The sequence below is a fragment of the Chenopodium album genome, chromosome 13, assembly GCF_948465745.1.
Source record: "Chenopodium album chromosome 13, dcCheAlbu1.1, whole genome shotgun sequence".
NCBI lineage: Eukaryota > Viridiplantae > Streptophyta > Magnoliopsida > Caryophyllales > Amaranthaceae > Chenopodium > Chenopodium album.
In genome coordinates this window covers 475982-491108 of record NC_137846.1, presented here as the reverse complement: position 1 = coordinate 491108, position 15127 = coordinate 475982, and the positions used below count along the sequence as shown (strand labels likewise).

General features: G+C 38.2%; 2 protein-coding genes across 3 annotated transcripts; one reads left to right on the top strand and one right to left on the bottom strand.

The window, feature by feature from the left end:
• The first annotated feature begins 4672 nt into the window (after positions 1-4672).
• LOC145574124 (uncharacterized) lies at positions 4673-6577 on the top strand. Its single transcript, XM_081631862.1, has 4 exons — positions 4673-5057; positions 5165-5248; positions 5890-6062; positions 6294-6577. Exons 1-4 carry the CDS (start codon positions 4727-4729, stop codon positions 6486-6488), a joined length of 783 nt encoding a protein of 260 aa, XP_081487988.1. The 5' UTR covers positions 4673-4726; the 3' UTR covers positions 6489-6577.
• Positions 6578-6877: 300 nt separating this feature from the next.
• Positions 6878-11906, bottom strand: LOC145574106 (uncharacterized). 2 transcript variants are annotated; one of them, XM_081631843.1, is made up of 9 exons: positions 11652-11906; positions 10167-10530; positions 9647-9769; positions 9501-9540; positions 9341-9423; positions 9096-9173; positions 8902-8955; positions 8663-8797; positions 6878-8516 (listed from the first exon to the last, which is right to left on the bottom strand). In XM_081631843.1, the coding sequence occupies exons 2-9, from the start codon at positions 10461-10463 to the stop codon at positions 7137-7139; spliced, it is 2190 nt and encodes a 729-aa protein (XP_081487969.1). In that variant the 5' UTR covers positions 10464-10530; positions 11652-11906; the 3' UTR covers positions 6878-7136. The 2 variants fall into 2 exon arrangements, with proteins under 2 accessions (XP_081487969.1, XP_081487970.1); XM_081631844.1 differs by having other exon boundaries at positions 9501-9537.
• Positions 11907-15127: the final 3221 nt, after the last annotated feature.

Here is a 15127-nt window from a genome sequence, read left to right as displayed (position 1 = left end):
AGCTACCAAAAGACATGTCCATGTTTACCAAAATACTACATTCCCATATAGTTTGTTCAACAAAAAATAAACCAAAACCCCTAGCAAACTAACAAAGTTCTACTGAGGGACTGAGGGTGCTGAGTTAGTGTGGACTGCTGACTTGGCTGTGTGCCCATAATCAAGTAATTCAAAGTCCCTTGGTTCACTGACACAGTCCTACCCCTGCTGCTTCTACTCCTATGGGTTGGAGCTCCCCTTGTTACCTGAAACATGCAAAGTCAAGTTAGATATCTTTTTTAAACTGAACAAAAAGAAGTCAACTGAAATTGGAAAAATTACTTACATCAATCTTCTCCAAATCAACCTCATCAATCACCTCAGTTTCATCCTCAACATCAAACTCATCACTCTCGGTTTCAACATCAGTGTACACTTCACCAAATACTCCGGCATCTTGTTTTGAACTCCCTACAACAACTCCTTTACCTTTGTCTACCCTAGGATCATAAGCTTGGTCCTGCTCATCACTGTCAGAGTAGTCTGGAATGAGGTCATTCAAAGGAATTGGGCTGTCAGGCTTGTCATCATACCAGTCATAATCTAGATCTGCATGTGGCTCAGGGTGTGGTGAGGGTTTTTCTGTAGGTAGGGAAGAAGTGAGGGTGGGTTTTTCTGTAGGTAGGGAAGAAGTGAGGGTTACAGGAGTTTTTTGTGAAGAACCAGCAAGAAAAGAAGAGGTTCTGAGGGATGGAGTAGGGCTAGGTTCATTTATTTGGAGTGAGGTGGAAGATGCTCTTTTTTTAGTTGGGGAATCTAATTGTGGTTGAGGTGTTTGTTTCTTTCTAGGACTTGACCTCACTTTAGTCAAAAGAGTGTTTTGTGGTGGTCCCCTTTTTGGTTTCAATTTCTGAGGTTTAGAAGGCTGGGGTGCACTTTGAGAAGCTTGTGTACTTAGCAAGGGTTGAAAATGTGTTGGCTGCTCTACTGGTTCTTGTGGGTCCAGATCTAGGTCATCTTCAGCATGCAATACATACAACTCAACACCCCTATACTTCCTACCTAAAGATGCCACCTCAACTGCATCATTGTCATTATTAATTCTCCTCAACCCATTACACAAACTAAGTCCAGGAATCAAATATAATACACCCTCAACAACCTTCCCATTAGAACATTCTTTAGCCAACTCTAATAGATCAAAATAAGATAATTCATCTGGGTCCACCGACTTTATCCTCCCTCTACCTCTCTCATATACCAATTCACCATTAGCTACTGTCTTAAACCCCCCTCCATGCCACACTTTCAAACTAATTTTCTGGAAATAGCTACTCATATCAACCTATTAACTCATCACAAAGCAACAAACACAAAAATTCAAACAAAATTACTACACATCTATCAATCAAACAAATACAAACATAAATCAACTCAATTATTCAACTAAACCCAGCAAATGACAAAAAAAATCCAACCACAATCACATAAATCTAACACATGCTCAGCAAAAATTATCAAAATCATATCTTTTACTACCAATTCCAGCAAGAAATCGCAAACAAAAACAAAATAAAAACGATTATCGCAAGGTTCTAGGGTTACCTCAAGTCTGCGATTCAACTTCGTTCTTCGCTATCTCCTTCCTCTGGTCTTCAATTTCCAAGCTTCCCAAAAATGGCGATTCGCATTGAGGAGTAGTTGTGTTCAATTAAGGAGGAGAGTACGAATTTTAACTCTCTGTCGCAGAGGTTTAATGGCGGGTTTAATGTTGAAGCAGGGGAGTAGTTGAGTTGGCCACGTAAGCTATCTTTTTGGGAGGGAAATGAGAGTCGAAAGTCAACAAAGGGTCTTATTGACTCTAAAAGGGACATGGTGACTTCCTTAGCCGGTTCCCAGTCAGTTGGGATTGAAGAAAAAGAACGCCCCTAAAAGTTGGGATTATTCCAGTATAAACAAAAGTTGGGATTATTCTACGCAAATTAGACAAAGTTGGGATTATTTTTTCTAATTTTTCCAAAAGAATATGTAAATTGCAACTGCAATTAAGAAATCAAATAACAGAGGGAGAAACTGTAAAAGGCAAAACAATACCCATAAAACTTGTGAAAATATAATGAGGTAATAACTAATCAAAATAATGATAAAACTCAAACTGAAAAAAAATCGACCGTTGACTTGGATCCGTGAAACAACATTGTAGTCTGAAGTTGTGAATTGAGACCCCTGTTTTTTTTCAACGAGTCATCAATGTCCCAAGGAGGCAAGGATGTCCCCTGTTTACAGCAATTAATATGTTACGACTAGGTAGAGAGGTACATACCCGCTAAGAATAACTACTCCAAGGTCTGGAAGGAGCGACAAAGAGGAGGGAATAGTCCCTGATAAACCACAATTGAGAAATTGAATGGATTGCAGAGTCTTAATGTGGCTTAAAAATACAGGATCGGAATAGGTCCAGTGAGATTAACGTCAGCCAATGTAATAACCATGAGATTAGAGAGGTTTGCGATTGTTTCGGGGATTGAACCCGTAAGCTTTGGCAGGTTATCACTTCTTACATGATTTTCATCGTCGCTGCAAGTAACAACATCCCAATTACAGCAGTCATCGCCGTTCCATCCTGAGAAAGGGTACACGCCGTTGAAGTGATCTTTTATTTGCATCAGCACCTTTATATCGTCTGGGTGACATGATGCTCTCAAGGGTATAACCACTTGAAAAATTAATAATAATAATAATACCAACAAGACCCGATAACAATTACAAAGGTTGTTAGAATAATTCATCTTAATTTTTTTGTTTTCATTTTTTAAACTCTTTCGTTGTATTGCTTGCTTCTTTGCACATTCATATATATAATGTGTCTGTAAATAGTGTGAATTGAAGCTTATCAATGTGATTGGTCAAATCTTTGTCAAAACTAATTGATTAAGAAAGTAAACATCTCGTAAATCTCTAATAGTATAATAAATCTTTTCATATAATGTAATATCTCTATAAATGGAATAAGTCTTTATGTGTATATGTAACCAAGTATCTTTTTTATTACATACCTTAAATACAAAGATCTTGAAATAATATGAAATTGCATTGGAAACTATACTTTCATCAAGATTGAGTCATTGTATCAAAAATCAAGATTGAGTAATCATTGGTCCATTAAGTTTGGCTTCTTGTTCCGATCTTGCGGAGCTGGACATTGTTTGATTTCCTTTTAATAAATGGGTAATGCTATACATAACTCTTAGCGCTATATATAAGTATTAAAAACACTCTTGGAAATTATATAAAATTAAGAATTCATTACAAAAATACGCGTAGATCAGTGTAATTAGTTTGAATTTGTCATAATTTTCTTAATTTAAACAGTTTTCAAGAGTATTTTTAAAGCTTATATGTAGCCCTAAGGGCTATTTATAGCATTTTCCTTAATAAATTGGGGGCTATGTGTAGCATTTTCCTTAATAAATTGCTCCCGCTCTCATTTTTCCCATCAAAAAAAAAGTTTAACTTCTTGTTATTTTCAAGTCGGATCAAGTTCTTATTATTTCGTAGCAAGTTCATTGTCGGGATTGGATACGTTTAAATCATACCTTTAAACTATGAGTCAAGTCTTGTGTTAATTTTACCGTTTTCAAACTAGGTAACAATTAATAAGGGTTGAAGTTTGGTTTTAATTCACGTCAATGAATTTTTAAGTTTGTCTTCAACCAATCAATCAATAATGATAGCAATATTTTAACAACACTAAACATAGGCTAAACACAACTGCAATCTCTGAACCAATGGAAATCATTGAAGCTTTTTTTTTTTTTTTTTTTTTTTTTTGAACGGCATTGAAGCTTTGATTTGTAAATCATTACTCGTATTATTTACCACTTGAAATCGTTGGACTCGTGTTATACTGATGGATTGACAAAGGGGTTCTATTGTACTAACTTCACATCAAAACCAAAATATAAAATATTCTTTGTCTATTTAACTCAAAAAACTGCTTATTTCATTTGATTTCTCATAAGATATTCTAGTCTATAATATGATGATATTATTCTACATAAATTATTACTCGTAATATAAACAAGAATTTTTGTTATGTTATTATTAGTATTATTTTTAGACGGATTTGTTATATTGATAAATAATTAAATATATCTCTAGTAGGTATTAAATAATACTATATGAATGCTATTTAGCACCGATGATGTTTATTATAGACATATATGAAGTATAACTCAAGCTATTAATCATACTTTAAAAATAATGTAAGAATTTCTCATTCTACCTTACATAGTTTGTACTATCTCTGTTTTTTTTATTTGACCTGTTTCTTTTATCACGCTTGTCGATGTAAAACTTTAACGATTAATAACTTTAATTCTCTATAAGTAAAAGTTATAAAAGTTATATATTATGATAGTACTTATTGAGACGAATTCAAAAATATCCTACATAAATATGTTTTTCCTTATATACTGTTCAAAAAATACTATCAAAGGAGGAGTGGTGAATAGTATAAAAGTCAAAAAGGATCGAGTAAAAAAGAACGGAGGAAGTATTACTCATAATTTATGAATTTATCTAATGTTTTACGTAGTATTTAAAAATAATATCCACTATTTCATAGTATCCTCAAGGCCCACCAAGGTCAAATCGATCCAAATTGAATATCCTCTTTAATCATAAAATTGGTTCCTTTAAAATCAGCCATTAACAATTAAATTTTGAGAAGAGAGAGAAAACAACAATGGCGTTTCCATTAGTACAGACCACCTCATCTTTGCAATCAACCCATTTCAAGTTATACAATCACAACCCATTTTCTGTTGCTTCTACTAATACTAGTACTACTACTTTGCTTCCCAAATCCCTTCTTCCTGGATTTCCAATTGGACACACATTAACCCTCAAATATCTAATCAATTCCAAACCTTATTGTAAAAAAAATACTAGTAATAAAATTGCAATTTGTGCTTCTTTGCTTGAGAACCCCGTTTTGTGGGCTGGTAGACTTTGTGTGTTTTATGCTCTTTTGAAGACTGGTTTAGCTGGATCTCAATCCAACCCTCTACTTTCAGGTTATTAATTTTGGGTTTATTTTCTCTATTTAGAATTTTTTTTATGATTTTTTGTTGGTTATGTACAATTTTAATTGATGGGTATATTGGGATTTTACTAATTTCAGGTTTAGATGCTGAAATTAGTCATGATGATGATGGTGCTGATTTGGGGTTCTCTAAATGGTTGGAGAAGTTCCAAAAGAATCCAGGTGTGTGTATTTTCATTGATTTTAGTAAAAAGTTGTCTTTTTTTGGCATGAATGTTTAATTTGGTTGTTATACTAGTATATGTTGGAAAAACATAGTGCTTAATTTTGTTGATTTTGTGAAAAGGATTAAAGGACACTTACTGATTACTGTAGTAGTTAGGCTGAATAAGAGTGTGCAATTGCATTTGCTTAATAAAGGTTTGTTCACTTTTTATCCAAACCTTTGTTTTGTGACTAAAATGGGTGTATCAAAGCTATATTGACAATTATGTTGCCTTTTGATGAGAGTTTTGCTCCAACTTCAACTTTCGAATTTGTTCCTTCAAGTTGATTATTTGTCTTCGGCTTGTTGATTTAGATCAATCAAATTTCATTTTTAGCCTGTGGAATTGAGCAACTAAAACGTATTTGAAAAGATCATTGAAATTTATCCAGCAACCTTGGACATGACATTGAAGGCTAAGAGAACAGCAATCTTATGATCATAATCGATGAATAATTGAACTTAATTCATGCCAGTTTAAGTTCAACATACGACTTCTTTTGTGCCAACAGCTGTCTATCTAAATATTTTAAGTTGCACGTATTTTTCACAAGTTTGATCAAGGGAATAAATTGTGTCCAATTTCTACATTTACTAGACAAAGAAGCTGCTGACAAGCGAAAGTTGGTGAGCAAATGGCATCCTACAACAAAGGGAACACTAAGGAGGAACTATAGGATACCTTCCAAGCCAGAAGGGCGACGACTTCTAAAAGCTATTGCGTCCTTGCTCTCTGAAGATGATCACTTTGTAGATGCCTCTTCACATAAGGTACAAGGAACAGAAATATCTCTGTATGAGTTCCATAGAAGTAGGCTGTTGGAAGGTTACACATCACGATATATACCTTGTGTCCACTGGGATTTCTAATGTTAGTTATGTATGAAGAAGTTGCTTAATTTTTGCTGTAAAGTTACTTTGTGTCCTCTAGACTTCCATATGTATAAAATGCGTTTCTGCATGTTCTAGTCTTTCCTTATCACTAGATTTCTTGTGTTACAGGGCTGCCAGATTAGAAGGGAGAGTGCACATGGAGAAAGTGTGTGTTGCAACAATGTTAGAGCACTATTTGACGAGCTCCCAACGCCACATCTCATTGTCGAGATAACTCCATTTCCTGCCGGACCTCTAACAGAGAAGGATTATGCCAAAGCGGAGAAATTAGAGAAAGTCCTCAGATCTAGCCCGTCTGTTTGATTTTCCTCTCTATAGCTAGGCAACTAACTTTGTAAATAATGACTTGACATGGTTTACATTTGCAACTCGGCTCAACCTTATTTTCATTATCCTCCTGCTTTGTTTCCAGACTGCAGCAACCTGTTCTGTCTAAGGATCAGAAATTCCGTGTTGAATGAAAGTGTTTTATCTCCCCAGATTATAAAAAGCATACTTCGTATAGCAGTGTCAACAATCATGCAAGTGTTATTTTGATTTTATTATGTGGTAAAATGGCGGGATAAATTTTTTTGGCCACTAATTTGCTGATTATCTATGCCTAGACGGACTAACCTCCATAAAAACTTTGTTTAAAGAAATGAAACCCAACTCTGTTTTCAAATAGATAAACAAAGGGGGAAAACATCAGATAACCCTGCCAAAATGCCTGAAGTAATTCCTGTCAGCCAACTGTTCTGGTATTACATCAAGTAGATTGATCGTCATTCAGATCTCAAGAAAATTAAGCAATTGTGATGAAGACGCTAAACAAGTTCTCCATTTATAGATGAAGTGTGCCTAAAAGAAAGAAAGAAGCAGATCTAGAATCCTACATGAGCCATCTTATTTGTTCCAGCTCTAAGCACTCCATGCAGCATAACTAGGAACTCGTAGGTGCAAATTTTGTGGTTATTTGACCCCAACAGATGCCATCAGGTCCTCGTATTCAGGATCTGAGTCCTGCTTCCTGGCAACCCCATTGTTGTTTCCCTGAGGCCGAGGAGCAGAGATAGAAGTAGGAGAAAAAGGATCATAAACTTGTGGTCTGCCAGATGGGCTGGGGCGCATATTTGCAGGAAAATTGCCTCCAGGCCGACTCAAGGAAGGGGGAGGATAACTTTGCTGATATTGAGCTGAATGCCCTACTCTAGGAGGGTAAGGACCACCGGCATTTGGAGCCTGAGGAACTGGACCAAGGTGTCTGGGACCCATGTGTTGATTTGGGTTTGGAGGCCCAAAGTGGCCAGGACGTGGGCCCATCTGATTACCAAATGGTGGACCTGGGAAGTTTTGTCTGACAGGGTGCTGCATCGCATTTTGCAATGCTGGACGGAATGATGGCCCTTGTGGTGCAGGAGGCAATGGTGCTGATGTAGGTCTTTGAGATGAAAATTGCAAGCCTGGTCCAGGGAGAGACTGCAATGGTGCCACGTGTGGTCGTTGAGGTTGGAAAGTGAACCCACTAGAACCCGGAAGTGTTAGCCCTGGAGCTGTTTGACCCATATGTTTTAGGGGGGTAAAACTTGGTGCATGAGGTGCAGAGGATGGAGGTAGAGAATTTTGCATTGGTCTTAATGCATTATTTGAGGATGGATGAAATAGTTGTGTTTGTGGTGATAGTGCAACGCCCTGAGAAGGCATGGGTGAGGAAGACCGCATTTGTGAACCCATTGTAGGAAAGCTACCAGAAAGAAGAGATTGTGGAGCAGAAGCAGGAGGCATTGTCCATCCAGAGGAGGTCGATGGAGGAGTCATGCCTCCCTCAGCTAGTTGAGGAGGCGGGTGCCTGGAAGAACCTGCTAAAGTTGGCTGATGACCTACTAAAGGAGAGGAAGTTGAAAATGGAGATGCAGAAGCAGAAAGATTCCTTGGAGGACCAGTTTGGCCTACAGAATAAGCAGGAGGCATATATGTGCCCGGCATAATTTGTGTTGATGTATGTAACCTAGGGGACGGAACTGCGGAACTCTGGTGAGATGAACCAAATCCATATGGAGCAGGATGTCCAGGTCCAAATAATGGACGTGGAAGTGAGGGATTGAACCGGAAAGCCATAGAATTGGGAACAGGTGCAAGTCCAGAAGGTGAGTTATATTGACCTGCTGGCAACCATGAACTTGGGTATGGCTGAAAAGGGCCTTGTGAAGAAGTTGGTATAGATCCTGCACCTGTTTGCAGTTCTTGGTTTGCCACAGCTGCACTGATTCCATGAGTAGTAAGTATGTCCTGACCCCCATTATCTTTATCTCCCGTTACAGAGTATGTAGTTGTAGAGGCAGTAGATTTTACCTGAAAAGCCAAAATGACTTGAGCAAGCAATCTAATGTAGGTTTGTAAATTATAGAATAATAATAATAATAATAATAATAATAATAATAATAATAATAATAATAATAAAAAATCTGGAAGCAAAGTGGTCATAATTAGGAACTCACTGGTACTGTGCTAAGTAGCAACTCAATCAAGGAAGCTGCGGCATCAGCTTTCTCATAAGTGTCCGAAGTTATACGAATATATACCTCCTCACAAGATGTTATAAGATCACTCCCATCAGATGCAGTAATTTCAACCTAAGTACAGTAACATGATAAGACAGGAGAATTGAGAAACTGAGGGGTAAAAAAAGTCAAGTACAAAGCAGATAGATTCCATATGTTGTATATGAGAATATTACCGTTTCCTTGGTCTCTGGCTTTGTGCCACAAACTTGTATTTTGGTTCCAGTTTCCTACATTTTACCATTTATTTACAAAATTTTATATAAACATTAAATATACTGTTCTTACTTAATACTTGTATAGAAGATGAATATGAGCAAATTTGCTAATTAGAAGATAAGTTTAAAAGCAGGAACACAACAATGCTAACCTTTTCCAATCTTTTCTGAATTTCACCATCAGTGCCATATACTAGGCCAAGAAAATTGTAATCAGGATGTGCTTTTACCTATAATGCACATACAAATTTATCAAGGACTTCTGTTACATTGCTATCAACAGAGGGTTCACTATTCAGTATACATAGAACAGGTGGAATTAAGGAAATAGAGAGGAAGTCCTGCGTAAAAATAAAAGGAAGTCTAGTAAAGTGTCAAGAACGAAGTTTGGACGTACAGGTATAGGAACTGTAGCTTCCCTCACTACAGGCTGATAATCAGATGGTGCCTTGTAATTTGGATTCAGCTTCAGTATTTCCCCTGCAGACGAGCTTAAGTCTTAAACAGAAGGAAAATTTGAACAATATTTGAACATGAAGGTCAAGCAATCAACATACCTATAGCTTCTCGTCTCTCAAGTTCCAAACTTTGCAACTTCTATATCAAAAAAGGACATGCAAGGGAGTTTAATGGATCAGAGTGAAATAGATACAGCCAAAACACAACAAAAAAACAAAAAGAATATGGAATGAACATTTTGTACCTTGAACTCAATCTGCATAGTAGGTAGCTCAGCATCTGGAGCATCTCTTGCTGACTTTGAATCTTGACTCTCACTTCCTAATGATCCTGATTTCAGCAGCTGTGTGATTTGATCCACTCGAGTCTGCCCAAAATTTGTACCACCACAGAGGCAGTATTATCACTTATTGGCACCTGGAATGGGAAGCTTCTATGTGAACAGTCACAAGGAAGAGATGGACTTTATAGCACCAAGTGAGGAAATGGCGATCCCTGTGGCATCATAAGCAGGACTCCTTTCCCTCAAACAGCCTGGTGCTATAATCGTCTTCGACCCATCTCTAAATCTTGAGATTTTTGCTCATTATTTTTTTTTGTTTTATGAAAACGTAATCCCCGAAAATAATAATACAAAAATTTTAAAAACAAAATTCAAATGCAGAGGTTCAAAAGGAACAATTTAACATTTGTTTTTCATAAAATCCAAACTGACAATAAGGTAAGAAGAAAACCAAGGGGTTGATGAAAGCCCAATTTGGTACCTGATACGCTAAAGCTCTTCCCCTCCTAACAGAAGTATCCTGGGTAAGATCAGGGCTCCACTTAGTTTTCCTATGCAGTTGTCTGTTAGTTTCATCTATAGCGGCATCATTGCTCTCAGTTTTTTTAGCACCTTTGAAAATGGGAACTAGTGAACCTGAAAACTTGTTTTTGGGTATAACAAAACCAGCTTTCCCCTTGAACATTGATGTTTTTGTGCCGGTGGCAGATGATGTAGATGAAGAAGCTGCAGCAGCACGTTGTGCCTCAACATTGGTTGTGTCAACTTTTGCACTCATATTTTCAACACTCAAACTTGCCTCTAATACTCTTTGAAAAATCAATGCATACAGACCATGCTGCAGTCTAAAAATGGACAACACCAAAAGTGAGACATATACCAAAGAAAATAATACACTGTACGTCTATGTAAACATACATAAACACCTCTCATATAGCACATAACAAAAAAAAAAAAAAAAAAAGGCTCAACTCAACTAGCGTGACCAGCAGGCAAGTGATCAAGACAAAAACACCCTCCCCCCTCCAGTTTTTAGCAATTAACTAAGTAGTCCAGGACATGAGCTGCAGCCAGAGAAATTTCAAAAGATTTCCTTACATTCTAGCAAGTGCCTACTTTTTCATTTATGCTTACCAAATATTCCTCAAGCTCAAGCCCTTATAATTAATTAAGACAAATTCCGCAAATTATGTTGGAAATCAACCTTAATTCAAATCCAAAGGTTATCCTCAAAACCAACACATGGCACTTATCATGCAATTATAGATGACAATGTTGATTGCTCAAACGTTGATTGCTCAACCTCGGTAGCAGATATTGATTACAGGCAAAATTGTCAAACTCAACTATAATACTGTACATAACTCAAAATGAAGTGGTGAGTTCAAGCACCAATATCAAAGTGTTGAAGTTCCAACACCAAGGCATGTGATTAGATGAATCAACCGAAACATAGGTCTAAGGTGCAATTAACCTAACAACCATTCAAAAATCATATGTAACTCCTATTCCTGGTACTGAAATTAATGAGCTATTCCTATTCTCTGCAAATCAAGTCCACTTTCATAATTATTAAGTACTCGAATCTAAAACTATGTAGTATCTAGGTTCAAATTCCAAGCTAAGATCCCCTTCATCACCAAAACCCCAGAATGTTAAGTCACCTCATTTATGATACATCAACCAAATTGATAACCCATTTCAGCAAAAACCCTAGTTTAAAGTTGGGAGAAGGAACCCAATTTTATGCGAATTCTAAATCATTCATCAATGGCGTAAACAATCTAGTAGGGGGTTCAATTAACCCTCAAATCGAACTTTTTGTATGAGGTTTCCTATGTAATACGGAATAATGGTATTAATTAAAATAAACAAAAACCTAGTTCAAAGTTGAGATGCTGCAAAAAGATAGAGAAAGAGTGACTATGTAATGTAAGCAATGAAACAAGATAACACAACCATTTACCTGAAAGCGAGTGGCTTTGAATTCGATTTCTGGAAAAGTTTGAGTTTGGCTCTGAACTCTGATTTGTTCTTCAAATTGGGAGAAAGGGCGCAGTTTTCAGATGGGAGAGCTGGAAATTGGAAGGAAGGGATGAAGAACAATGTTGATTCTTTGAGCTATTTGCTTGTGTTATGAAAGAAAGCACTGGACATTTTGTTCTTTATTTTCTCCACTCAACAATTTCACAAATTCACTCAACCGGTCTTCTTCTTGTCTCAAGAGAACCTCTTAACTTGTTTTCCTTGCACGGTTGCACCTATGACCTATCGACTCACGAGTTCTGTTGCGAGCATAATGTGCATAATGCTACCGAATACATAAATAATTTACATTCTAATACTCTTAATTAGTAAAGATCAACTAACCTATATATTCAATTAATCAAGTTTATGGTCTCTTATAGTACTCTCTTTGTGGGATCAATCAATCAATCAATCAATCAAAGCCTTAATCCCAAAAGTGGGGTCGGCTAACATGAACCAAATTTGATTATTCCGTGTAGTCATCAACATAAATCTTTCTCCTCCATCCCTTACGATCCAAAACTTCATCCTCACGTAAATCCATGCACTTCATATCCTTCCTCACTCCTTCCAACCAAGTCATCTTTGGTCTCCCTCTTCCTCGTTTAATCCCTCCATGGTCCCACTCTTCCACTCTTCGCACCGGTGCACCCTCGGGTCTCCGTCTTACATGTCCAAACCAACGCAGACGATTTTCCCTTAATTTATCTACAATGCCCGCCACACCTACTTTCTTGCGAATAACCTCATTTCTGATTCTATCTCTTAAAGTGTTTCCACACATCCACCTTAACATGCGCATTTCCGTAACCTCCATCTTTTTAATATGCTCTTTCTTAGAAGCCCAACATTCTGTACCATAGAGCAACACTGGTCTTATGGCAGTCCTGTAGAATTTTCCCTTCAACTTTAAGGGAATGCTGCGGTCGCATAGCACTCCCGTGGCCGCTCTCCATTTAAGCCACCCTGACTTAATCCTGTGGGTCACGTCTTGATCAATGTCACCATTCTTCTGGATGATCGACCCTAGGTACTTAAAACATTCACTCATGGTCAAATCCTTTCCATCCAAACTCACCACTTCATTGCTTGTCCCCCTCTGAGTGCCAAAACGACATACCAAATATTCAGTCTTACTCCGACTTAGCTTAAACCCTCTAGATTCCAACCTTTGCCTCCATTGCTCCAACTTGACATTAACCCCATCCTTAGTCTCATCCACCAAAACGATATCATCTGCGAACAGCATACACCATGGAACCTCATCTTGAATTGGTCTAGTTAATTCGTCTAGAACCGTTGCAAAAAGAAAAGGGCTTAATGCAGACCCTTGATGCAATCCGATTGTAATAGGAAAATCTTTTGTCAACCCTCCGCATGTCCTCACATTTGTTGACACATCCCGATACATATCCTTAACTAGGTCTACATACCTTCGTGGGATACCTTTCTTCAACATTGCCCACCAAAGTATCTCTCTTGGCACCTTGTCATATGCCTTCTCTAAATCAATAAAGACCATATGAAGATCTTTCTTCTTTACCCTATAAAACTCCATCATTTGTCTTATCAAATGGATTGCCTCCATAGTAGATCTCCCAGGCATAAAACCAAATTGGTTATCTGAAATGCTTGTGCATGCCCTCAACCTTTGTTCAATCACCCTTTCCCACAACTTCATAGTATGGCTCATAAGCTTAATTCCTCGATAGTTAGAACAATCTTGAGCGTCTCCTTTGTTTTTATAAACCGGGACCAAGGTGCTCTTCCTCCAATCTTGTGGGATCCTTGTAGCCGTCCATATCTTGTTGAAAAGGTTTGTTAACCAATCAATACCAATCTTACCCAAACACCTCCACACCTCTATCGGTACCCCATCAGGGCCAACCGCCTTCTTAGGTTTCATCTTCCTCAGTGCAATCTCCACCTCTACTCTCCTAATCCTTCGCACATACTCCATGTTGATTTCTTCATCACTCATAGAGGTATCTCCTATCACAACTCCATTACTTCCATTAAATAATTCATCGAAGTACCCCTTCCACCTGTCCTTGATGCCCTCCTCTTGCACTAGGACCATTTGGTTCTTATCTTTGACACACTTCACCATGCCAATATCCTTCCTTGCCTCTTGTCTTCTCTTTGCCATCTTATAAATGATCCTTTCTCCCTCCTTGGAATCAAGCTTTTCATAAACCTCCTGATATGCCTTTTCTTTTGCTTGGCGAACAGCTGCCTTTGCCTTACTCTTAGCCTCCTTATACGCTGCAAAGGTTTCATCACTCCTACATTTTCCTAAGGCTTGATAGTATTCCCTTTTTTGCTTAATTACTGCTTTCACCTCTTCATTCCACCACGAAGTATCTCTCTGTACCGAAGTTCTTCCCCTTACTTCCCCTAAGACCTCTTTGGCCACTCTTAGGAAACAGTTCTTCATTCGTAACCAGGTCATGTCCGGATCCACCTCTCCATCCCAATCCGCTTCTTCAATTACCTTTTCTGTAAAAACCTTAGCTTTTGCATCCCTTAGGGTCCACCATCTTATCCTTGGTTCTTCTTGTCTAACTTTTTTCTTCGCCTTCTCTTTCAGACGAATAGTCATTACCAATAGCCGGTGTTGGGTGACCACACTCTCCCCTGGGATAACCTTACAGTTTATGCAACTTTGTCTATCTATGCTCCTTGTGAGCAGGAAGTCTATTTGAGTTGCATTTGCTCCATTCCGAAAAGTTATCAAGTGTGAATCCCTCTTCTTAAACCAAGTATTAGCCAAAATTAAATCATATGATTGGGCAAAATCCATAATAGCTTCACCACCGGCGTCCCTCTGCCCATACCCAAAGCCTCCATGGACACTCTCATAGCCATCTCGGCTCGCCCCAACGTGCCCATTTAGATCCCCTCCAATATATAACTTCTCTGAGTGGTGGACACCCTGCACCACCTCGTCTAGGTCCTCCCAAAATTGTCGTTTCTCTTCTGCATCTAAACCCACTTGGGGAGCATAAGCACTGATAACATTCACAATCTCCTTGCCACATAGCAACTTCAGCCTTATCAACCTATCGTTCTTCCGATAGACCTCGATCACCTCTTTTGCCAACCTCTCATCGAGAACCACACCAACTCCGTTCCTAGCTCCACCATTCCTTGTTCTGTGGCTCGTTTCTTGCCCAACATACCATACCTTATACCCCAAAACCAAGCCTCGAGCTCCTTCTCCTGTCCATCTTGTCTCTTGGAGGCACATGATGTTCACGCGTCGTCTTTTCATTACTTCTACCAATTCTGCTGATTTTCCCGTAAGAGACCCCACATTCCAAGAACCAATCCGCAAACTAAATTCTTTTCTCCCACGCTCCCTCCTGATCCCAACTCCAAGTCCTTGATTATTTGACACCACAATTGGGCAAT